The 24047-nt window shown below is 48.0% G+C and overlaps 1 protein-coding gene across 4 annotated transcripts in view; it reads right to left on the reverse strand.

Moving 5' to 3' along the window:
• The window catches only part of WDR7 (WD repeat domain 7), a 144337-nt gene that overhangs the window by 41792 nt on the left and 78498 nt on the right, over window positions 1-24047 (reverse strand). For all 4 annotated transcript variants that reach the window (XR_010370684.1, XM_064438865.1, XM_064438866.1 and 1 more), the window contains one exon: window positions 7282-7468. Coding sequence is in view for 3 of the 4 variants with exons in the window: in XM_064438865.1 (XP_064294935.1) it covers window positions 7282-7468 (187 nt within the window). In the remaining variant the exon portion in view is untranslated. The remainder of the gene's footprint in view (window positions 1-7281; window positions 7469-24047) is intronic.

A 24047-nucleotide genomic window follows, 5' to 3' on the forward strand; every position in this document is an offset into this window, starting at 1 on the left:
CCCGTGGGGTTCAAACCCACGGGACTCAAAGCGGCAAGAAAAAGCAGCAGGTCACTTGGCCGAACTCCAAAGATATTTGGGTTAATCTGTCTATTCACCTCGGGACCATAACATCTGAGCTTCTCTTCTTTCAGCCTAAACCAGAAAAATTATGTGTCTTCAACAGCAGTTACGCTGATGTTCCTTACCCTGGATTTAACAATGACATTATTTGGAAGTGAGACGGGATGAGATCTACATTTTCAGAGCCAGGACGTAGAGCACAAAAGGTGGTTTTTTCTTTCCCCCAACACTTCAATAAGAGACCACATGTGAAAACGTGAGTAAGAGAAAACAAGCACGATGTGGCGCTTCCTCAGACGCACTGAAAACCTCCTCTGAGGCACTGTTTGAAGGGGTTCCTCTTCCCCAGTGCTCTTTGAAATTTTGTTATACAGAGTAATAGAAGTTTACAAACCCAACTAGATTAGTGCAAAGTCTGTCCGTGCCCTTGCAGAGGATTTAGGTAGCATGGCGAAACTGGACAGTTATTTTACTTACACCTTTAATTTAGAGAGAGGTGCCTAGAGGATGACATTCTCTCTCTCTATTTAAAAGTGTCCTTAAATGTAATTGGTATGCAATACCTGATTTTATGTTGGGGAAGTTTACAAATTAAATACTTCGCAACAAAGAACTTCAGGGTGGTTAACGCATTCTCTGCCAAACGAACTACATTTCCAGAGCAACAACGTGATGGGGTACGGATCACCGCCCTACAGACCTCAGTTCACACAAATACAAACCAGTTTACTGTCATTTTCTTTCCCACTCCTCACCGTCACTGTATGCATTAAAATTACTGAATTAGAAACCCAATAAAGTCTCTGCAACAATAAAGATGTCCCCATCGGCCTTTTACTTGTAAAACCGTATCTGAATAAAACTTTAAAAATCCTGTGCAGATGTTGCAGACAAAAGCGATGAACCAGGAAGGAGGAGGTATCAGAGTCAGGCCTTCAGGGGCTCATTGTCTCCCAAAAGCAACCAAACCCCCAGCGCCTCAGTACTTCTTTCTCTAAAGAGGCTTCGTGTTCCTGCCAGCAGTACCCTTCCTTACGGGGCGCCTGGTAAAGCGTCCATTTTCCCAGAAAGCAACAGGCTTTTTGTTAATTCATTAGCACGGCTCAGCAGTGGTAGTATGTGGGGAGAGATTAACCCCCTCCTGGGGCCGGGCCAGCTGCTCCGCACGTCCTCTTGCAGAGGGAAGCCCTGCGAGGTGGGGCGGGCACACCGCAGCGAGCCCCAGGACAAAACCCGAGCAGACGCCAAACCAACGTCCAGAGGGAAACGCTGCCTTTCACACCCAGGCTTCTGTTCTTGTACTGATGAGTTCCCGGACTTGCGCACGCCCAGCAGGAGCTGGCAGCACGCGTTGTGCCCCTCGCCCCCACCCAGCCCGACGCCCCACCGCGCTGCAGGCAGGCGTTCGAGGAGGCATTTCCGCACCGGTAACGCAGACAAGGAGGATGCAGCTTGCCCTGTCACGCATGCCTTCTAACACCAGAGATGATATTCTGCCTGCAAACGACAGTGAAAACCTTGGATTTATTCTTGTGTTTAGTTGTGCTTTTTTAGCTCATTTCCCAGGTGATCTCATGGGCCGGTATCCGGCATCATCAGGGAATGATGCTCCCTCCCTTCCCAAATCCATCGCCAACTTCCCCCACACCAGTAACCTGAACATCCTGAGTTTTCTGGGTACCAATATACTAGGTGAATAATGTTTTCAGTGAAATATAGATAATTTTAATAGATAACTCGTTTACACGTTTAGCACAAGTTATCGCAACTTCAGAGTAGTGTTTATGTACTTCCCCTTCTACAAAAAAAAATAAGGAAGATGCATTTTAAAAGCTGATTCTTAAAACAAGTGGAAAAGAACAAGCTACCTAGGCAGAGCTGTGGGTCACACCTAGGAAATAGATGGAAAAGGTTTCGGTGGCGGTGAGGAGAAAACGCAGCAATCGGTTCTCTCCATTCCTTGACGCCCTTAAAGCAATGCCAGATGAAAACTTCATGGGACTAAGAATGTGAAATTTCAGCATAAAAGGTAATGGCCTTGGTTAATCTCTCTTTACTAACTGGACTGACGGAAGCCAAGCGCCGACCCAGCTGGTCGCGCCGAGATCCGAGGGGGACCTCGCGAAGGACGTGCTTCCCAGGGACGTGCCGAAGGGTGCAGAGACGGGGCCACCCCGCCCCTCAGGGGAAGCCGCTGGTTGGAGACTTCGCTTTGATGCTCTGAGGTCAGGGGGAGGGAAAAAGGGAAGATGGGTGTATCCCATCTCATCTAACAAACCTCTACATCGATCCACCTCAAAGCCACTCTTGTTGATCCAGGCAGCCTTGAAGCGATGGCTGAAAGAACGGGAGGAAGCAAACCCCCTCCGTGGCATGATGCCAGTTCTCCTCCTCCTCCTCAGCCTCCACGAGAGGCTGCAGGTGCTGAGGGACCGCTGCCCTTCGCGTGACACAGCTGCAGCTCATCGAGGCTGAGCTCCCAGCCCCTGCAATCCAAGGTCTAAGCCGGAACCGACACGGACGCAAATCCCTGCCATTTCCAGGTTTACACCACGTCTGTAGCGGCAGCGTGCGGTGACTTGCCACCTCACCTTGAGGACCAAGTAACCAGCTCACGTTTCTCCTTTAAAACCCTCAATTTCAGCAACTGCTTAGGTTATGTTTTAAAAATGTTCCACCGTACTTGAACACTAGGGATGTCCTACGGCTCCGCAGATGGAATCCGTAAGCATATGGAAGTATGGTGAAGTTTTCCACTAAACACAGACAAAACTAAATCTCTTTAGCCTAATTATTTTACTACACACACATACATATAAAAACATATGGATCGATTAGAGTGCAATTTGCTAATTTTGGTATATAATACCATAATCTATATCAAACTCTAGCTTGTAATTCAAAGAGCAAAAATAACGGACAGCAACGATCCCTATCGTCATCCATGCCAAGAAATCAAAGCCTAATAAATGCTAGAAAAATACTCTTAATCCTCACAACTGAGCAGTTTCATTCGGCATGGCAGGCTCGCACAGTATAACCTCTGGGGACTGGGATGAACTGGGAGAGTGGAGGAGTTATAAATGCCAGAGTTTTGGATAACAGCTCAGATATTTATTTAATTCAGAAGGGGAAAAAAGAAAAACACCGCTTTTTTTTTTTTTTGGTCAATAAATGGGAAGCGATTTTTTTTTTCCCTTTAAAGCAGAAGCTTGACATAAAAGCTCTTTCATGAAACGTTCTTAACATCAGGGAGAGAAGCCAGGCAGCTGTGCGCTGTTATTGTGTACACGGTAAATCAGGCACAAAAAGGGGCAGCTCAGCAGGGCACCGGGAGGGTAAGATGCACACTTAACCCCCTGCACACATTGTTGCTCCATTTCTTTCCATCTTCGTCCGTCTGCGGTCGGCACTGTATCTGTCATGAATGTAACAGGCCATTTTCAATCTAAATCTTGTTATGGATTAATAAGCAAACACTTTCTCGCTTATTATGCAATTTATCATGATGAAAATTGCATCGGGCTCCTCAAGGCTACATGCTGATACATTCATTTATTCAGCGCTCTGTGGATAGAGAGCCATACTAATCTTTATGACAGCTAAGGATGTAATCGCAAGAGGAAAATGACTTTCTGAAGAACCGCCTTGGCTCGGCTTCTGCGCGGCCGCATTTACATACAATGGGGCTGAGGAGGTTCTCTGGGAAGGCAAAACGTTTTGGCTGCTTCTGTCACACGACAAGAAATAACTGAAGTTCAGACAAATAACAATGTTCCTCCGGTTTGTACGTATTTCTCCAGAAACACCCCCCCAACACACAGCAGTCACTCACTCTTAAACCTTGAGGAAATCAAAACCGGTCCATAAAACTGGTCGTATCTGCCTTAGCACAATGTAAAAGTCAGAAGCATTACACCTCCGGAGGTGGGCGATAAAACACCTACGTGGTGTTAAGACAACCCGACCCGTTCCTTATCGCCTCTAGCGTTTAAAACGCGTGCGTTTATAAACAAACATCTAAAGCAAAAATCACTGACAATAGAGCAGTTTTCAGAACTGTAAGAGCCGGAGCTAAGTTCTAAGGTGAAATGCCGCAGGCGCGGGGAAGCGTTCCCGGCGTTAAATGTTATCGCTAGAAGCAAAAGAAATCCTTGACTGAAATAGAAAAGTAACGGAAAACAAATACATCGTTTAAACACCTGACAATAACGCTTATAATTCAGATATTCGTGATCATGAGGACGCTCTACAGTTTCAGATGCTGCAACATAAAAGACCGTGTTGGCTGTGATTTGGTAAACAGCCGCCTCAGAATAAGAAACAAAACTGCCTGATTGTTGAAGGGTTTTGTTTTTTTAAATATTTGAAATAATGTTATTACGGCAATGCTGTAAACAAGAACACCTGCAAGCTAAGCCAAGCCCCTCCTCCCGCCGAGCTCGGCTTTCACACGCAGGTGAGTGTCCACCGGACCACTGAGGGCCTACTGCGGTTTTAACGCAGTTCTGAAGTACTGCAGGCACTTCCTTCTCTTGACCTAAAACTCTCCACACGCTTCAGGTTATACCCGGAAAGCTTGACAGGCAGCGGCAAAGCCACCGAGCAAAATGTTACCTGGGGAGAAAGGAACCTCTGCGTTTCATGGGAAGAAATACAGTAAAATTTAAATAATCAATTACGATGACCTCGGCAATTTCAGACACTAGATTTCCACCCTCCCTCCCCCCCCACAAGGAAAAACCTTGCGAAGAAAATACGACAGGCGAGTCAGCCGCCCTCCTTTAGGAACGGGGTTGTTCCCCCATTAATGACCAGTTTATCGATTACCGAATGGTTTATAAAATAACATTAACGAACACCACTAATTAACGCATTATGTAGAAAGCGCTGCGTAAATTAAAAATTAAGCATGAAATACGTTAAAAAAAACCCTAGGGAATACTCAGAGAGCGCGCGGGGTGCCAGACTCGGGAAGCGCTGTAGCGGCACTGGTGCGACAGGACGCTGGGCCGGAACGGGGGGCAGCGTCGCCGTGCCGCGGGCGGGAGGTGCCGGCGCCGTGCCCGGCCGCGCGGCCCCCCAGCACCGATTCGAAACGCGGAGCTGCCCGCGCGGGAGCAGCCGATGCATTTAGGGCCAGAAACTTGCTTAACAACAAATCCGTGCTGAGCTTTTATTAGAAAAAAGATCAATGTTTTCAATATTTTATGGGATGAAAATGATTATTAAATGTAAATAGTTTTAGTAACCGCCGTTTTCCAAGTGGATGCCTACAGAACTTGAATACTACAGTATTAGTTCACACTGAGAACCAAATAAATATGAAACTTGTATTAGCTCGAGGCAACCCTCTGCCTCGAGCTAATACATTTTATGCGTCCTAACTGGGGACTAATTTGTTCCTATGCAAGAGCCGCGTACCTACGAATGAGAACTCCGTCTCAGCGACACCGAAGTACATACACTCATCTTTTTCAAGGTTTGCTATTAAAAGCAGGAAGCCTGAAACAGCTTTCAAAGCCGATTACATGGAGCATAGTATCATTGTTTCTTTTCTTATAACCAGCCTACTGTGGTTGCTTCTTAGAGTGACTTTTTATTTTTGATTTATTTCCGCGTGGAAATCAGAGCCCCTCCTTTCGCACGTTTGAGTGGGTTCCTTTTTTTAAATGAAAACTAAATGCAGAAAAAATTGTTCAGAGGGATTTAGGATAAATTTCGGGCGAGGTGATCAATTTTACAACAAACAATAACAAAACCAAGGACTATACTGCAAAACCCTTTCTTGTGCAAATAGTCCCGCTGTCATTAATCAGATTAATGGTGTGAGTAAAGACTGGTCGTGTGAGGATCGGGGCCTCAGATGAAATTTATTACGTTTAGGCCGCAGATCATAAAATTCATGGATACTCAACAAAAAGGCTCTTCGTGCCCTGCAAAGCTGCGCACATTAAATAAATTCCAAGGGCTAATATTCAAGAATCCCATTATCTTAACACAAAATGCATTGAAAAAAGGTAAGACACTACCGTTATTACGCAAGCCATCTTAATGACTTCCCTTATGCATTTAGCCGTAATTATTTGATTTAGCCATAGCTGTTTGAAGGCGCGACTGATAGCACACAGCACTGTCAGGTGTAACTGCTGGCATACGGACTTGCGTATACGTAACTAGGTGTACAGTTATAGTCATTTTTAAGAAACAAAAAAATAAGCGCTTAAAAGTTCCTTGCACAAAAAAAAACCACCAAAAAACCCCCAAAAAATCTCCAACCACAAAAAAATCCCGTATTACATTTTTTCCTGGGTATTTTATGTCGAAGTCAGACTTCCTTATGAAATTTGCCCCCCCCAACCCCAATTACAAATACCTAATTGAAAGCGGATTTTATTTCCAAGAGGTTAGAATGGAGGTAGAAGACAGCATACCATATAAATCTTGATTTAGGACGCTTTAATAAGTTGGTCTCTGACCCTAGAGACAGGCTGTGGTCTATTGAGTTTATGATTTCTTAGCAATCCTTAAATCTACAAGTTACCTTGATGCTATTAATAGCGATGCTGTTGATGAAATAACCACCTTTTCCAAAACGCGCCCGCCAAACAATTCACAGCCTGACGGAACGGCTTGTAAAACCATGGGGGGAAAAAATCCACGTGTTCAGACACGCCCGTGGAAAAGACCTTCCGAAAATACTATTTTAACAGTTAAGAAAGGGTGAAAAAAATACGATGTTAAAGACAGACAGACATATTTTAGATATAAAAAATTTAACCCACTTTGTTTCTCAAAATCACTAGCCATAGGACCGGAAGCTGAATGCTGCGCAGCCCCAGGCAGCGCCTACCAAGCGTTGGGTGCCTGCCAGCCTTAGCGGGGCGACTCCCCGTGCCGAGAGGAGCCAGCCCTGCGGTGCCACCGCGCGCAAGGGACCGGGTCTCTGCCGCCGCGGTCAAACCCCCTCCTTCCCAACAATGCCCGCTGGAGCCGCGGGAAACGGCAAACCGAGCCAGACTAACGCAGGCTTGAAATTGTAATTTAGGTGGTACTGGTTCAAATGCAATGCTTGAGACAAGGATTTATTCCTTGTCCCACCTTCTAGCCAGGTACCACGGCCGTCAGGATTTGAACCAACTGCTGCAAAACCCAGACCCACAGAAGGTCAGAAACGATGCAAATAGGCATTTGTAAGTGCGTAAGTGGGATACCTACTTGGCGAGCTGTTTCTCCGCGTCGGCGCAGAGCTCCAGAAGGCCCATCAGCACGGCGGAGACGTCCATGTAGGGCTCCCAGACGGTAAAGCCGCGGCCGATGAGGTCGATGGCGGTTCTGCGGATGGTGCTGTGCGCGGGCAGCTTGGGGCTGGGCGGCTGCAGCAGCAGAAACGTCAGCGCCTTGCCTGCCGTGCAGAGCGGGAGAGAACGGGACAGTGAAGAAAGGGCTGCAGAACTGATTTTGCTTTGTTTCCAAATGCTTGCCGTTGAGAAGCGCAGTGTGGAGACCTGCTCGCGAGTCACCACACTGAGGCTTTACCTCACCAAGGAAGCGCAGGAGCTTCCAGCGGCAGGGTCTTCCCAAGGTCAGCGAAACAGGGAAAGACGTGGCTCTGTGGGTATCGGTTCTGTTAACTAACTGTAGGGTGCGGGGCGCTCCGAGGCTCCCTGTGCCACAGACTCCATAGGGAATCCAGGATGGGAACCCCCAGCAGTCCCCAAACGCGGGGGCTAACCACACGCCGAAAGGCAGGGGACACCAGCACAGACTGCCTCAGATGAACGTATCCACGCTCCCCGTCATCGCGCTCAGCCCAACGAACAGCGGGAGGCAGGGAGGCCGTTCTGCTACGCACGAGCCTAGGATGGCTTAGAAGCGTGCGCCCCGCTAGCAACGCTCCAACCCCGCCAGCGGCCGCCTACGAGCGTTTTAGAGCTCTCCCAGTGGCGATGGTGGCTGGTTTGTTACTGGAACGCATCGGTCTCCATGGCACGGTGATCTGAATTGAACAGGCCCATGCCAGTACTGCCAGTGTTGAGTCTTAAACATCGTATTTTTGCTACAAAAGAAATAGTACTAAATATCTTTTTGGAAAAAATAGTAGTTGTCCACACGCCTAAATATTTCTGCCTGCAAACTGTGCAAAAGAAGTCAGAATAAATCAAAATGGAAATGATAAAAAGCCCCCTCCCTTCAACTGACACTTGCTAAGAAAACACTGAAAATCTGTAACAGTATTAACAGAGGTAATAAAGTTTTCAGGGAAAAAAAAAAGGTTCATCATTTTGAAAGGATGACCAAGAAAAACAAACTTAAAAGATAAAATTGGGAAAATATCAGTTAAAACTAGCCACGCTGAGATTACACACCTTTTCACCAGTACCTCGGCTACAGCCAGAAGCAGGTCACACTAGATGGGCTTAACTGAGCGAGAAACGGCAGAAACAAGTCACCAAAACTCTCCACCGAAACAACGGCTCGCTTCCAAACGTGCCACGCGCCTGCCCGTGCGGGGGCTCAATCAGCTCTGCTCTTAATTAAAATCCTGATTACACCATGGTTACACCACCTCAGTCACGGGCAGAGGTGACGCTTCGTTAAGTGAACTATCTGGGGACGCAGCTGCCGCCGCGGAGCGATGCTGTCTCAGCGCGACGTCGCGCTCCCCTTGCCCAGAGCCCACGGCGAGCAGGGCTCCCCGGCAGCGGGGGGTCGCCCGGGGGGAGCTGCCCCCTCGGCCCCGCGGCTCCCTCTCGCTGAGCGCCCGCCCAGGGCATCGCCGCCCGTCCCGAGGCTGCACGCCTAACTCGGGCGGTTTACTACGACGACCCCACGGCGCTGGCGGCGTCCTCATTAACTCGCTCTCCCTCCTCCCCACGATGCCTTTTCTTTTTTGCTTTTGGAGAGAAATACAGCTTTCGGGCGTGGGGGACAGAGAGAGGAATGATGCCTCAAAATACTTCAGCATACCCAAATTCTGATCTGGGTTCCGCATATTGACGAAATGTGATTAATAATTTCATTTACTAGACCTTTTTTTAAAATAAAAATAATTAAATGTATACGAATGTGTAGGAGGGCTAAAACAAGCCACGCTTCCAGGTAAAGATAATAAATTGTTATCTCTACATAATTATTTGCTACCTCTTAATAACGTCCACTTAGCTTGCTATTGTGATAAAGAGAACCTATTGATTCTAACAATTTTTTCTTCAGTTTTCAGAACTGTCCTCTATGAGTTGCCTGTTTTGTTTATTAAATAAAGGAACCGCCTGTCATTTAAAGCATTCAGAAAAGCCAACAAGAGCCACGCTTTTCTAGTCCATTTGCACTAATCCCTTGCACGGAACAAAGGAAGCAGAAGTTCCTTCTGGGAGCGCAGAGCAGGCCACGAAGCTCTAGTTTGTGCAAATTTTATCTCTCAAGTATCAGAGCATTATGAAAAAGCGTGACTACTCAAACATTACCACAATGAAAGATGCCTAGCTTTTTCATAGGAATCCTGCCTAGCGTTGCTCCTGCTGACACCTACCTCGTGTAAATTGAGCTAAGGGAAAAGATGAACTAAACAAAAGTCATTCTGCTGCCCGTTTCTCAGCCTGGACATCTTTGTTTAAGCTTTGACTTCGCTTAAATGAACGAATTAATATTGACAGAAACATCAACTAAGCTAATGAGTTGTTAGTTAAGGCAATAAACATGTCACATTAGAGTCAGCGCAGTAAAGAGGTAATTAGCCCTGGAAAAGCTCTGCTGATTGGGGCTGCGGAGATCCTTTGCTCTTAACCTTTGAGTCCATTATGCGGGGCAGGACGGGGGGCAGCCGCGCTAACGCGCATCCCCCGGACCCGCAGCCTGGCCCGCGCAGCCCAGGGCAGGGCCCCGCTCACGCCGGGCGCTGATTCGGCATCTTTCGGTGGACCTCCACGCTCGCGCCACCATCGCACCCGCAAGAGGACATCTACTTCGAGGTCCGCTAGGAGAAGGGTGGGCCGACACGGTGACGCGACAGAACAGGTCCTCCCAAGCCAGCGCGCTCCTGCTTTCGGGAGCGCTCCGCAGTGACCCCAAGCAGGGGGCGGCGTCGTTCTTGATGGAAGTCTAGATAACGTCGTACTCTTTAAATGAAAAATCTGCCCTAGCAAAAACTAAGTTTTGATGATTTACACGTACCTTCTGTTAGAAAAAGTCGTCAAGAAACAACTCACAAAAGCTCCTTTCATTAAAAACTGGAGCTCGACTTACTAGAGAGAGGTACTCCAAGCAGGAACTTAGCTGGAAACACAGCTCAGGAAACGACATCCCTGTATAAGTTTGTACCAAAATACAGTTTAGGTCCGGATGCTTTATTCTGCATTGGTACGTGTGCACCACAAGGGTATGGAAATAAAAACCAGCCGTACAGGAGGGAATCGAGAGAGCAGTGATTTTGCCCCGGACAGGGCTGGCCACCCCGTCAGCGCAAGGGAGTTATCAGGACCACCAAAGCCGGACTGGATTTTCCTCAAGCAGTGGAGAAAGATAAAATTTTGGACACGAGTATCAAAGTGCTTTCACCATTTTGGGTGGATCGTGAACGTGCCAGGCCTTGAGGCTCTTTCCATGTACCTCTAGGGGAAACACCCCGTGCGGCAGCACACAGACCCCCCCCGAACAGGTACATCCAGCAACCAGCCGCGCCGTTAAAAATCTGCCCACTTTTTCATGTGTTTACTTGAACACTAAAATAAAGGTTTGAGTCTTCGATCCTTATGTCATTGTTATTAATGAAAATGTGACATGAATACTAAAGCTTATCAGTTATTTTCAATGCATATACCCGCTCGGATTTCTAAAACGTCTTTCCTTGCTGAATCTCAAGAGCTTTAGCCGTATTACATCAGTCAGCATTGTTATCCCCGCTTTGCCGATAGATTTAAAAAAATTAAATAATTTGCTCAGGAAAAATCGATAGCGCAGGCATGAACGAGACACTGATAACTCTGATTCCCATTCTCATAATTTGCCACGAGATCAAGTTCCAACTAAACAAAAATGATGGACTCCAAGAATATGATTTAACTTGCTTTGCATCTTTTTCTGATTTTATGTAAAAAAAAAAAAAGTAGTGAAGAACCATAGCTCTCATTTGTTTCCGTCTGCCCTCTCTCCCCGTGTCCGCGGGCACAGTGTTTTCCTACAGGAAATTAAACCAAATTGTGACCGTTTCTGGATGATCTGACGAATACGCGCGTGAAACGTCCGCGGAAAGAGAGAAATATAAATTTGGACAGCTGGGTTACAAATCCATACCCCTCAGTCCCTTCCTACTTCTAGTGCAGTGAATGTTTATTACCTATCTTCTCTCATCTTTCAGACAGGTTTAAAACCAGAGGATATTTTTAGGCCAAAATTGACAACTTAACTAGTCATTATTTGAAGAATTTTTTCTAAAGACGTAATGATGAAAAGATTTTTTTTTCCCAACGGTACTCAGCGTCAGCTTTCCTAATTTTTACAGAATTCATACTCAGCAGGTTTTTTTGGCCTTTAATTTAACCCTGACACTTGGAGTTTCTCCAAATCTTATGCTAGGAGAGACTTCCTTTTTGCTGACCTCCAAGTCATTTAAGTACCACTCTTGCAACAGGTGCAACGCCTGCAACGTCCACGGCAATTTCAGAATTCACGCGAATAAGTAGGTTTTTTTATTTCTTTTCAAAAGTACGGCTTTAGAGCGTATTAAGAAGCTAATTCGTTACTGCACATGGCAGTAACGAGACTGCATTTTACCGAAAGTAAAAAACAATTTAGAATTAAACTTGAGTTGCTCCTGTGTAACAGGAGAGAAGCAAAGAGGCCGAAAAGAAACAATCCCCAGTTCCTACAGGTCGGAGCGAGCGACGCCGCTCAAATCGCGCCGAGCCGCCCCGGCCGGCGAGCGGCAGCGCTGGGGCAGCTGCCGCCGCGCACTGCGGTGCCAGCCGGTTCCTACCATGCCCGGGTAGGAAGGGCCGAGACGTCGCCGCGGCAAGGCCGGGCTGCCGTGCAGCCGCTGTGCTCCGCAGACCAGACAGGGTAGCTGCGGGACTGCCGTCTGCGGCCGGCGCTCAGGCGAGGGCGGCCGGCTCGCGTCGCCGCTTGGCCGCTGCGCGACGAGTCCAGATCAATTCCCAGTATCCCCGATGCAGTAAGGCGCTCCGGGGCGGCGCAGGCTGCCCCTACCTGCCGGCGGCCGAGAACAATAGGACGTTCGCTGTGCAGGCAATCGATAGCCCCCACCCGCTCCTCCCAGCCGCTGCAGAGGGAGGGGAACAATTCCCGCTCGCGGGGCTCGCGGCTCGGCACGTAGCCGCTGTGGCTTTGCTCTCCTGGGGGCCGAGGGACGGCCCCTTCTATCGGAAATACTCTGGAAGTAATACGGTTTTGAAAAATATCTAGGGAAAGGTAGTCCCTGCTTGTTTCGTCAGGAAATTTAAATTGTTAGCCAAAAAAAAAAAGGGCAAAAGTTGGGATTAGCAAAAATGTACATTTAAAGCGACACTTACAACTTGCTCTAAGCCCTTTTTCTCGTTTACACTGAAAAGTTGACGGGCGGCCGGAGCACGGCGGCGGTGGCTGCGCAGCACCCGCCAGCAGGACGCCGCCGCCAGCCCCGCTCCGCCGCCCGCCCGGTGCCGCCGGCTCCCAGCCCGCACGAGGAAGCAAAGGTTGTCCGGAAATTTCTGACAGCCTCTCGGGGTTCTGAAAATGAAATGCTTCTTAAATGAATGCGTTTCTGCAGCACATATATAACTTGGTGCTTTACTGGACAGTTAAGATTCTATTTTTTAACAACACAAGAAGAAAAATCCCAGGGTTTTTTGCCTCGTATCTGATCAGAAAGGAAGTCTCATCCACTGTGAAGACTTAAAAACATCAGAAGTGTTATTTAATCGCTCAGGGAAGATTTCCTCTGTGTTAATTATCCATGTTAATTCTGGAAATTTAAGAGAGGTTTAACAGGTCAGAACAGCCAATCCTAGGTGCAGTAAAACCCCAGCGTTTCTATTAAACAACATAATATATATTGCTTTTCACATGAGGCGAACAGACAGCAAAGGATATTCCTAAGTGGGGCCAAACGCTGCCCCTAAGTTGTTTTAAAATTCTGTAAGATTTTGCATAATTCATAAGGGAGACGAAAGGAAAAAGAGGAAAGTGTTTATAATAGCTGCTTCCCCAGTCTTTTCAGTCTAACTCTGGCCTAGTAAAACCGACCTAACAATGCCATTTTTCTTCCTCTCAAAATCTGCAGTGGGGGAATCAAATGTGAAAGCACGATCAATTCTGTTCCAAGACAGTAAATGAGTTTTAGATCAGACTTGTTTCAATTTATGAAGAGAACCCAACTACGCTGGCTTAAATGCATGCTTCCTCTAACTATGAAATTGTATTACAGTGCTATAGAAAGAGTAAACTATCATTATTTTAATCCAAAATTTGTTTATAATCTAGCAGGAAGGAGAAAGCCAATATGACTTGGGTCATAACTGTGCATTAAACTTTGTATTTTCATTCCTGTTAATTGCATAATTCCATTAAACCATGCTATTTATTTTAATCTATAGATAATGTTTTCTAAATAAAGCTATTTCCATAAAAATGATCATCATTTCATAGGAAGCAGCCGTCTTTTCCATCACAGTGCTGACCACACTACATGTTAATCTTAGAAGTTTTCTCCTGTTGCACGTAATTGTAACGAATTTTCTTAAGCAGTTTGGATGACCCGTGACCTCCACAACCGTGGAGGACGCACGATATCAACAAAGTAAGTCAACGCAACAACCTGTGGGAGTCGGGGATCACAACTTAACCCCCTCCATAGCGCCGGCGGCCGATGCATGAACACCCGTACCAACAACGCTGCGTGCTTCATTCGCACCTACTGCAAAGCCACGTGAGCAACGCGCGGCAGGCCAGCTACCTGAAGCCGCTCCTTTCTCCCAGGCTCCGTCACCCCAGAGGTGCCTGTCCCCTCCATTTCGGTAGCGCGCCTACAGCTGGGTCTGTGTTGCAGCTGAAGTCATCGCCGTAGGCTCTTCACAGGGCAACCCGGTAATCGATTCAACCAGATTTATCTTTGGAGAGAGTAAAACCTGCGTGACGGGGCATTACCGGAGCAAGGGGCTATGTTTGCACGTACTTGAGTAGTTCTGAAGATGAAATCAAAGCTCTCCAAAGGCCAGGACACAGGGAGCCATTTTTGCCCTTTCTTTTTGGGTATCGCTACACGTTTCAAATTACAACCTGCTCAAGCCACGGCTTGAAACCAAGATGCCGGCAAGAACATCTCTTATGCTAAACCGGTAACTACAGCAACAGGAGGACAACCACACAAGCAGCCACGCGTTTTCCAACACACAGATCTCCAAAGCAGCTTCCGACAGCGTCAGCCCTGTGCTGGTGCTGGTGGGTTGCTTCCCTGGCAGCAGCTAGCTGTGTTAGTTTGAAACTGTACTCCTAGACAACGTGCTGTCATCATGACGCTGCAGGGGTCACAAGGACTAGCTGAAGGACCGGCTGAAGGAGCTGGGTCTCTTCTCCCTGGAGAGAAGGCTCAGCGGGGCCTCATCACAGCATTCCAGTACTTAAAGGGTGGCTACAAAGAGGACGGAGGCTCTCTCTTCTCAAGGAGCCACATGGAGAAGACAAGGGGCAACGGGTACAGGTTGCACTGTGAAAGGTTTCATTCATATTGACATAAGAAAGAGGTTGTTTTTTTTTTTACAATGGAAAGAATCATTCCCTGGAACAACCTCCCCAGGGACGTGGTGGAGCCATGGAGGTTTTTGAGATGTGACTGGACAGGGTGCTAGATGGTCCCATCTGGCTCCCCTTCCCACAGAAGGCTGGACCAGATGATCTTTTGAGGTCCCTTCCAACCTGGGCTGTTCCGCAATTCTGTAACTTTTACTGCTGTTCTCCACAGCAATTTATTCCAACCAGCTGCATACCATCATCTCGGAGACGATCCCCAACACGATACTCAAGTCATACACGTTTCGGTTGATGATGTGCTCCCACGCTATGAGATTTCACACAGATGAATGCAAATGCTTATGAAACATAAAATTAGAGAAATTTGAAATTAATAAGGGATGTATATATTTAAACAAGATTTTTTTTAAACACCGTGCTAAGTACAGCCAGTTGCACAATGACGCAACCCTGCTGGAGAGAACGAAAAGAACACATATATGACAAAAAGCCGGAAAATAACACTGAGACAGTACATGTAAAACACTTTAAAACTGATGGTCACACACATGCACTCACATACACGTGAAGACAGGGTGTGCCATTTTGGATTAGATCAAAGACCGCTCATCCAACCTTATCACCGTGAGCCGCTGATACAGTAGCTGCTAAAAAAATCTCCTGCTGTAGACAAGTAGATGGGGCAGCTGCCCAAAACTCCGTACCTGTCAGCAGGCTGGGCTGCACTAAGGGTTAAACCCTTCAGCGGAGCCTCCACTCACCGCAGTTTTCATTCCTCCTTGCCACTCCATACCTGCTTAACCCTGCTTACATCTTCAAGCAAAGAGCTCCCCCGGCCAGTCCCACGTGCTTGGTGCTGGGGTAGCACCGTGAGCCTGGGGGAAGAGGCAGCGAAGCAAGGGGGAGCCCCGGCAGCACCCCCACGTGCCTGTGTTCCTAACGCTCGCGTGGCTCCGGCAGTGGGAGCGTAGCTCGAGACCAGAGCTCTCCTGCTCGCCTGCTGCTTTGACAGGCAGCCGGCACCTCCCTGAAGAACAAGGGCAACAAAAAGACAGCTACGATTTTCACATGTTTCTCAGTAAAACCACCTTCTTCCCCATGAATGCAAGAGCTCCCAGAAAAGACTATTAACTAAAACAAAAGGTCAAGAGAAACTCCAAAACAGTTAAGAGAAATAATTTCCAATAATTATACTACTGAGCATTAATCAACCCATCCACTGTAAAACCAAATCCCTGCTAGTTCCCTCAAAAGCGATATTATACCGATTATTCCTGTATATTTCCCCCCACATTTCTCCTTCCTAAAAGGAGTAAGTCTAATGTCTCACAGGTGTTTTCCTGGGTCTGCAATTATTCTTATCACACACATCTGTAAGATGGTAAAACTGATCCCTCTCGTATTCTTTTGAGGTAAGGATGCTTGGCTCGGCATCTGCAACCCTAATGAAGGGATATTGTTAATTTGTACAATGAATTAAATTAGTTTCTGAGTTTCTCTTAATCACACTCATTACAAAGGCAAGCGCAGGCTGATTTATTGACTTGTCACAGCTTATGAAGCAGCAGTTCATAAAAAAGTTATTCTGAAGTGTTCTCTAAACATGCAAACTATTGATCGGCAATGTTTGGGCACTATTTTCTTAGATACAGACACTGAACAGCAAGAAGCATACGTAGGGTTGGTTTTCCGTTTGACATATGAAGAATACCTATTTTAAGTTGGTAACTTTGCATGTAGATCATGTAATCGCATCTTCACACTACCGTGTGCTGGTTGGTTATACCCTCTGTAACATTTAAATACAACTTACCTGCTGTCTCAAACCCTATCTCTAAAGGTAACGTGAATTTAAGAGCAGGTATCAGCCACAGAAAACATAGCAAGATAAAACTACAATTTTTTTGAGTTTTTTTTTTTGGGGGGAAGAATTCCTCTTTCCCCTTTAGCACAGCTATCCCGGCTAGAACACGTGTAACCAACATGGAACGATAATCTAGACCTTGTGCATGATCTGTCTTACTAAAGACTGTTATTGCTTGTTGTGCCATCAACGGCACCGAGCGCATTTCATCAGCCTCCCAGCCGGTTATTTGTGCAAAATGGAAATCGTAATCAGATTCCAATAGGGAGGACCTTTTCGCCGCCCCCACGAGGAAGGAAAGGATGAGCCTCAGATAATAAGCCCGATCACAACGCTCTGCGGTCAGAAAACATCTACTGCAATTATGAACCACAGCTGCAAAAGATAAGTCTTATCTAGCACAGCAAACAGGTAAGCATGCCTGCTTTCGGTTCGCTTTGTTACCTGCCCCTGGAGCTGAAGCTATACCTTCCTCCAGCTACGCGGAGGGCTGGCGGCACCGGTTCTGTTTCTCTGACAATAAGCTTCTTAATAAAACCCAAGCAAAATAGGGGTATAAAAAAAGAGGAACTCTATTTTTCTGAATTTCCCACCTAAATGCAAAAATTGATATTACAGAAACTGCTTTTCAGTACTCCAATACTCATAGGCAAGGGCTGTTGACGAAGACAAAGCCTTCAGCAGACGGGGCGGAGAGCGGGCCCGGCCGATGGAGCGGGTGCCGCCTGCGGCTGCCGCGGGGTGGCACGCTGAGCAGCCCCGGCAGAGCGCAGCGCCGACAGACCTCGCCACGGGACTGCCGTCTTTACATAAACCCTGGTCCCAAGGGGTCCAAGAACACGTGGAAATTAGGAACATGCAGATTAATCACGGTGCATCCCGCTAGCCTGGTATTACCCTTACTTGGGCAGGTATTCTCCCCTTGAGCTACAGCTGCTTCCCGTAGCTACGTTTCCCTCAGGACATTAAAACGCGCGGCTGTAAGCCTGAAGTCATAAGAGCTTAAATCGGGAATGATTCACCTCACAAATGCTGTGAGGTTTTCAGCAATGTCACGCTCTCCCACACCTCACCCCGGCTCCGGGAGGGGCCGTGAAGAGCAGCGGGAACGGCACCGTCGTGGGCCTGGTCCCTCAGGACCCCCTGCAACACGAGGCACTCGGTCGCGCAAGGCGTGTTTCGGGGGCGGGGTGGGCTGCAGCGAGGCGTGACTGGAGCGGGGAGGAGGTTCTGGGACATCAGAAGGGAGCTCTCGTGTCTGGAGGAAAAAATGAGAGAATCCCGCTTTAACTGCCTCTCACCCTAAAACGCCATGCGTCCAGATCGCCAGAAGCCACCGGGGCTGAGCTCTCTGTACCGTTCCATCGGACACCAGCACGATCCCTACGCCTGCCCAACCACCCATTTTCACAAGAACTGCAGAAAATGAGACTCTCCGACTCTGCTGGCACCAGCGGTGCTGTCAGAGGGTACCAGGGGATGGCATGCTCAGACCAGCAGCAAAACCATGCGCTATTTGGTTTTTTAGGAAGTGAGTAACGTGTGAATCTCCTGTGACATTCTGCCTTCAAACAGATATCCAAGTTACCCTCACACACTTCTACAAAAAAATCTTCTGTTCCTTATCTGTAAAATGGGAATAATATTGTCCCTTTAAGTTTTAAAAAGCCCCATTCATACCCGACACAGTCACAGAGCAGGTTATTTCAGGATATTCTGTACTACACCTCCGCACGCTCAACGGGGTGAGCCTGGGGGTTACCACGACACGGCAGCGTGCGACAGGGCGCAACGCGTGGAGGAGCTGAGCTGAAAGCTGAGCTCGAACCCTCTGAACATACAACCTCAGTGTCCTTCAGACAACAAGGCTGTGCCTCCTCGCCGCTGCGCCCCGGCGCTGAGCGCCGCTCGCGTGGGCAGAGCGGCTCCCACGGCCCGGCGCAGGCTCAGCTCTCCCTCAGGCACCTTCCCAAGCCTCCCTCGTTGGGTTTAGCCTCTCCCCGCCCCGGCTGACGAAGCTCTGCTCTGCTCGCGTGCGGCAGCACGCTGGGCCCCGCGGCGCCGCGCCCCACAGGCAGCCTGCAAAAAAGCGGCTGTTTTGGTTTCTTTTGCGTGAGACAAAAACGTGTTCTGAGGTGGAAGCGTCGGCATTTTGTCCAGCATTTCATACAAGAGCCTGGGCTCCAACATCTGGAAACAGAAAGCAGATGAAGATCCCCGGGCACAAACGTGGTTACGGCTGGCCGTCACCAAGACCCTCCTCGGCAGGTTGGACACCCTCCTGGGAACGAGACGGGGCTCACCCGGGCAGCCTGCAGGGCTCGGGAAAGCTGACCTTGGAGGAAAAAAACAAAGCATCTTGGATTTTTGTTACCCCCAGATGGGGTATCAGTCACAAAGCTGAGCCTTCGCTTACAGAGCGTACGGACCCGTGGAAGCATAAGTGACGCGGATTCGTTTGGTGCTGAGCCTTCCTCATAGCGCAGACACAAAGAACACATGTTTTAGTTCACTGTGATACAACCCATCACAATAGCCAGGATGTTAAATATGCAAGATTGAAATCTCTGATTAAAAATATGTAATTCCAATCACTCGCCTTGTATAGGATTTGGGGAAAAAGGTGAATTTAATTTTTAAGATTTGATTTTGTTGCTAAAGCCAAAACCCAGATTTAAATTAGGGCGTAATATCTGCCATGAAGATTGACTGTTTTCTGCCATACAGATTGACTATTTTTTCTAAATATTGTCTCTAAGGCTAAGATATAGATTTTCATAAACCACCATTTTTCCATTTCCCCCCTCCTCCCCCCTTCAGGGACAAAATTCTGCTCGAGACACTGATCTAATCACACCAGCTCACAACTCAGGGAAAAAAAAAAAAAGCACACTTCAGACTTACTAGTACACTGAATTTCACAGCATGCTGGCTGAGACGTACAGATCCAAATAAGGAGGATAGTGTCACGAACCCCAGGATCCATGCAAATCTGAGCAGCTTTCTGCACAACTGATAGGAAAATGCAGCCGACGCAACGGCACGCTCGGCTAGCAGGCTCACTGCGAACAATAAAATCAGTTCTTGGCTTTAATCACGCTGTTGTGGTTTTGTTTTTGCTTAAATTAAGTTACCGAGCTGGTTTGCCTAATTTCCTCTGAAAGGCTGCTGTTCAGGTGCTCAGCTGATTTATTGCCGCTGTAAGCGACGATCCCGAGCGCTCGCTCGGCTGTATTAATTGCCGCTGCTGGCTCAGCCTATCGGCTCTGCAGTAGGTGCATACAATTAGCGGGGATACCCTCCTCCTCACAGGGGTGGTCTCCTCCTCGCCTGGAGTGGCGATTTAAATATTTTTACAATACAGAACTAATGGAGCAAAAGACATTATAAAAGGTCACAAGGTAGCTGATGGAGTAAAAAAAGAAATCCTGTGCTTACCAGCAGCCTCAAATTTACCCCATGTTAAATTCTGTTTCCAGATTAAATACATTTGGGATGCTACACAGAAATCTGTAACGCTGGAAACCCCAATTTAAGAAAACACGTGAAATACCTACCTTCACACCCCAAGTGCTTTTTGCTTACTTGTGGTGTGCCTACACGCGTGCAAAAACGGATTGCGAAGCCACAGCGCATCTTGGAAGGTAAAGCCCGCTCTAACGCGCACAGCGCAACTCTAGTAGCAATAGAAATATTGCCAAAATAAATATACGGCTTAGAAAAGGCGTTCGTAGGCTGCAGCCATGAGACTTTTAGAAGATAACCACTGAGCAGCAAAGCCTGAGTATCAGGCAGCAAATAACACACAAAAGCAAAAACCCAGAACTGAGGAAAATAACAAAACGTGCAATATCTTGTTCACTTCGCACGGCAACAGTCCCGTACTAGAACTAGAGACCTGCCCTGTGATCCTCATCGCACGCTGCTTGTCCTCCCCCACCCTGCTCCCCTTCCAGCCCCGCTCACCCCGCCGGCTTTGCCAGCGCTGCCCTCGGCTTCGGCAGGTTTCCCTGGGCGAGGCAGAAAGGGACAGGCTGGACACCCGCCTAACGCAGAAGCTGCTTCCTTAACGGCAACCCCCCGCTCCAAACGTGGGCGTGCTGAATTGCCGACGGTATCGAGACCGTGTTTCCTTTGAAAAAATAGATCTTTTCTTTGTCCTAACCCAACGGCTTAATTGTTTTGGCTGAGGTTTTCCAGAGACATGGCTGAGCGGTCTAAAGGCAACTGCTCCAAGGTGTAACGTTTCACAAACATGGCTCTACGAAGGAAAAAGCGTCTTAACACCGGGCGGTACAACCCTACGCAGTTATGCCGACACAGAGTTATACGCATCTCTCCAGAAATCTCACTTGCTTCCCCTCCTGCCCACCAGGCAAGGAGGGCAGCTGCTATGGATTTGGGCACGGTAATTCAAAAACGAAAAATGGTTTCATGAGTCTGCGTGAGGGTCCTCACCGCTGGCTACCTCATTTAATCCAGAAACCCGCAGAACTGGAGTGACTGCCACGGATTATGTAGCGTGGAAACCCTCAGACTCCCTTTCGAAGGAGGCAGGTACACGTAGCCCGCAAAAACACCACAAGTAACTCAATGCCGTGAACACGCTGTCGTGTACGACACTGACTGAGGTAAAGGGCAAAACCCGTACCATTAATAACTACATTGAGGGCAGATGCTTAGAAAAATATACTGCAGGAACAACAGAATCGAGGATTTTCATACTCAGGACAGAACAGTCATTCAGATTTACTAGCCCATTAACTTTATAAACACAGCATTAGCTGCAGTTTAAGTGTGATGCGGTGCGTCCGTAATGAGAAGTTCTCTGGGTGGCGTTTTACAATTAAATATCGCGTGAACTATTTGTGAGGTCAACAGAGATTAATGCAGGAGGATGTCAGGCAAGGTCACCGCGTGGACTTCTGGAGGTTCCTAGAGCTAGATTTCCACCCTCTCAAAAAGGCATTATCACAATTATTGTCTTAAATACAGTACATCACGACGTGCATGATTTACACGGCAAAAGCTCTGCACGCAGTAAGAGTGTAAACGAAAAAGCAATTCATTTTGATAACATTTTGAAACAGAAAATATTGCCGCTTTAGGCCACCTGCAATGCCTCTCGTCACTCTGGGTAACTCCCAGCATACCGTTTCGGTATGCGGTAACAAAACCTGACGACTGAAAAGGTCCGGCAGCTCAGACTGCAGGGTGGGAGGGGCATCGCCAGGCGCGTCCGGCGGCGCTGCCGCCCAGGCGGCCAGCAGAAAGCCGCCGCAGCTCCCAGCTCTCCCCACCGCAGCGCCCCCGGCAGCGCGCGCGGGAAGGAGCCTGCGTTGCGGGAGCGGCTCCAGGGCGGCCGCCCAGCACCGGGCTTCGCTCGGCGGGTTCTGCGCGCCGCAGCGCCCGCAAGCCACTGAACGACGTGAAGCGGAGGAAAACCCGCGATTCCTTTACCTAAGTGCCGCTGGTTCACACCATCACTTATGTCCTACGGCCAGCTTCCGCAAGATCAGACTACACCTTATCAACTCTTTGTCTGTTTTGAAAGGCCAAAAATATTTTCCATGTCACTGGAAGACAAAGAAATAACTGTTTGCATTTTACTACGGTGTCTGAAAGCCAGAATAGGAAACGTATCAAAAAGAAAAAACGTTAAATCTGAGCACGTACGAAGAATTTTGCTTTTTCTTGCTCAGAGAACTGGATTTCTGAAGAACGGTCCAGTTTTCAAATGATTTCCTTCTGCAGCATTACATATGCATCTCCAGAGGCCCCTTCCAACCCCTACCATGCTGGGATACGTAGAGCGAAGATGAGAACAGCCTTTTAACAAGGACGATCGTGTAAGGAAAAACCAACCTGAGAACAGCGTTTCCTGGCAAGCGGTAGTTCCGCGTTGGGCGAGTCTGCTTACGGTGTCCCGCCTCGGGCACCTTGCTGGGGTGCCATCCCCCCCCGAGCTGCGCTGGGGACCAGGCTCACCCACGACCAGAGCAGAGCTCCAACAGCTAACGTCGGCCTGGGGCATCGCGCCGACACCCTCCTACTTCACAGCCATCCAAGAACCCGCTGTGGGCGAGATGCGTCGCAGATGGATACGGTGGGAAGGGCTCCAAACGAAGCTGTCCCTAACAGCGTACCATGCCTGCCGTCGGACGTACTGGCACGTCAGGGCTTGGACACGGCCAAGGTTCTGCGCTAATTAACCGGAATTGAGAGGAAGGGAGTTTCCAAAGACTTGCCCAATTTTCCCGCCTCAAAAAGGATAGCTTAAAGGTACTTCAAGTCTAACAAATACAAATCCAAGAGACGTGTAATACTTCTAAAACCCTTAAGGTGAGTTTTCTTGTTCTGTGAAAATAGCATATTGGGGGGGGGGGAAGTGCCGTTTAAATGACTGTATTTCCTGTCAGGGAACCTGTAACCCTTGTCAGGAAGGAGGACTCTGTTTCTGACTACAGCAAATCCCTATCCCCAGAGCTCGTTAGTGTTCTCACTCCCTCCCTCAGGTAATTACTCCGGCCGCTGAGGAAAGCCTGGACTTCCCCTCTCAGGCTTCCTGCACAAATCCACACCTGCAAACACGCCCAGATCGGGCAAAATGAATGTTGTTATGATGACCGGATTTTCCAATTCAACTTCTTCTACTTGACCAAGATACCTGAGCAAATAGAAACCTCCCACCTGTGGAAATATGACATCGTACCGCGGGTTCAGGGCAGGTCACACCACCGAGATGGCAATGCTGACTTTGACCAAATTCGGGTAGTAAGGGCTGTATGGAAAATGTGATGAAGATGATCAAATGTACTGCTAATGCCATCATAAGCCAAAAGTACCACCCAGTACCTCCTGTATTTTTTTCCTCCAGCTAGTCTTTATTTCTGATCTTCCTCTGGCTCTTCATCCATGTCAGATATTACTTTATAGCCTTGATCTAATTTTCAGCATTTCAGCATGTCAAGCTTCATCTGCATTAAAGAGTGAATTTCGAACTATCAGTCAGTCAGTCGCGCAGTTATTTCTCAGACTATGATTAATAGGTTCAAAGCTGGAGTTTAAAACTCTGCTAACAAAACCAGCTCGCAAACAGATGAAAAAAGATACTGGAGGAAAGAACTCGTGGGGATCAAAGACGGGTCCAAGCGTCTCAGCCATGCTTCTGACAAACCAGCACCCCCCAGCCCGCATCAGAGCTACACAGCTGTGGGAACGGCAAAGAGGTGCTGTTGATGGAACCGTCTGACTTCTTTTCTATGGAAGATGAGTCAGCCTTAGGCCTGACAGCCTTCTGGAAGCGAAGCTTAAATGAAGGCAACTTTGCTCGTGCAGCGTGCTGCTGGAAGGCTGGGGAAGACAAAGCTGATCTCTG

Source organism: Phalacrocorax carbo, chromosome Z (assembly GCF_963921805.1).
Source record: "Phalacrocorax carbo chromosome Z, bPhaCar2.1, whole genome shotgun sequence".
In the NCBI taxonomy this organism is placed as follows: Eukaryota; Metazoa; Chordata; class Aves; order Suliformes; family Phalacrocoracidae; genus Phalacrocorax; species Phalacrocorax carbo.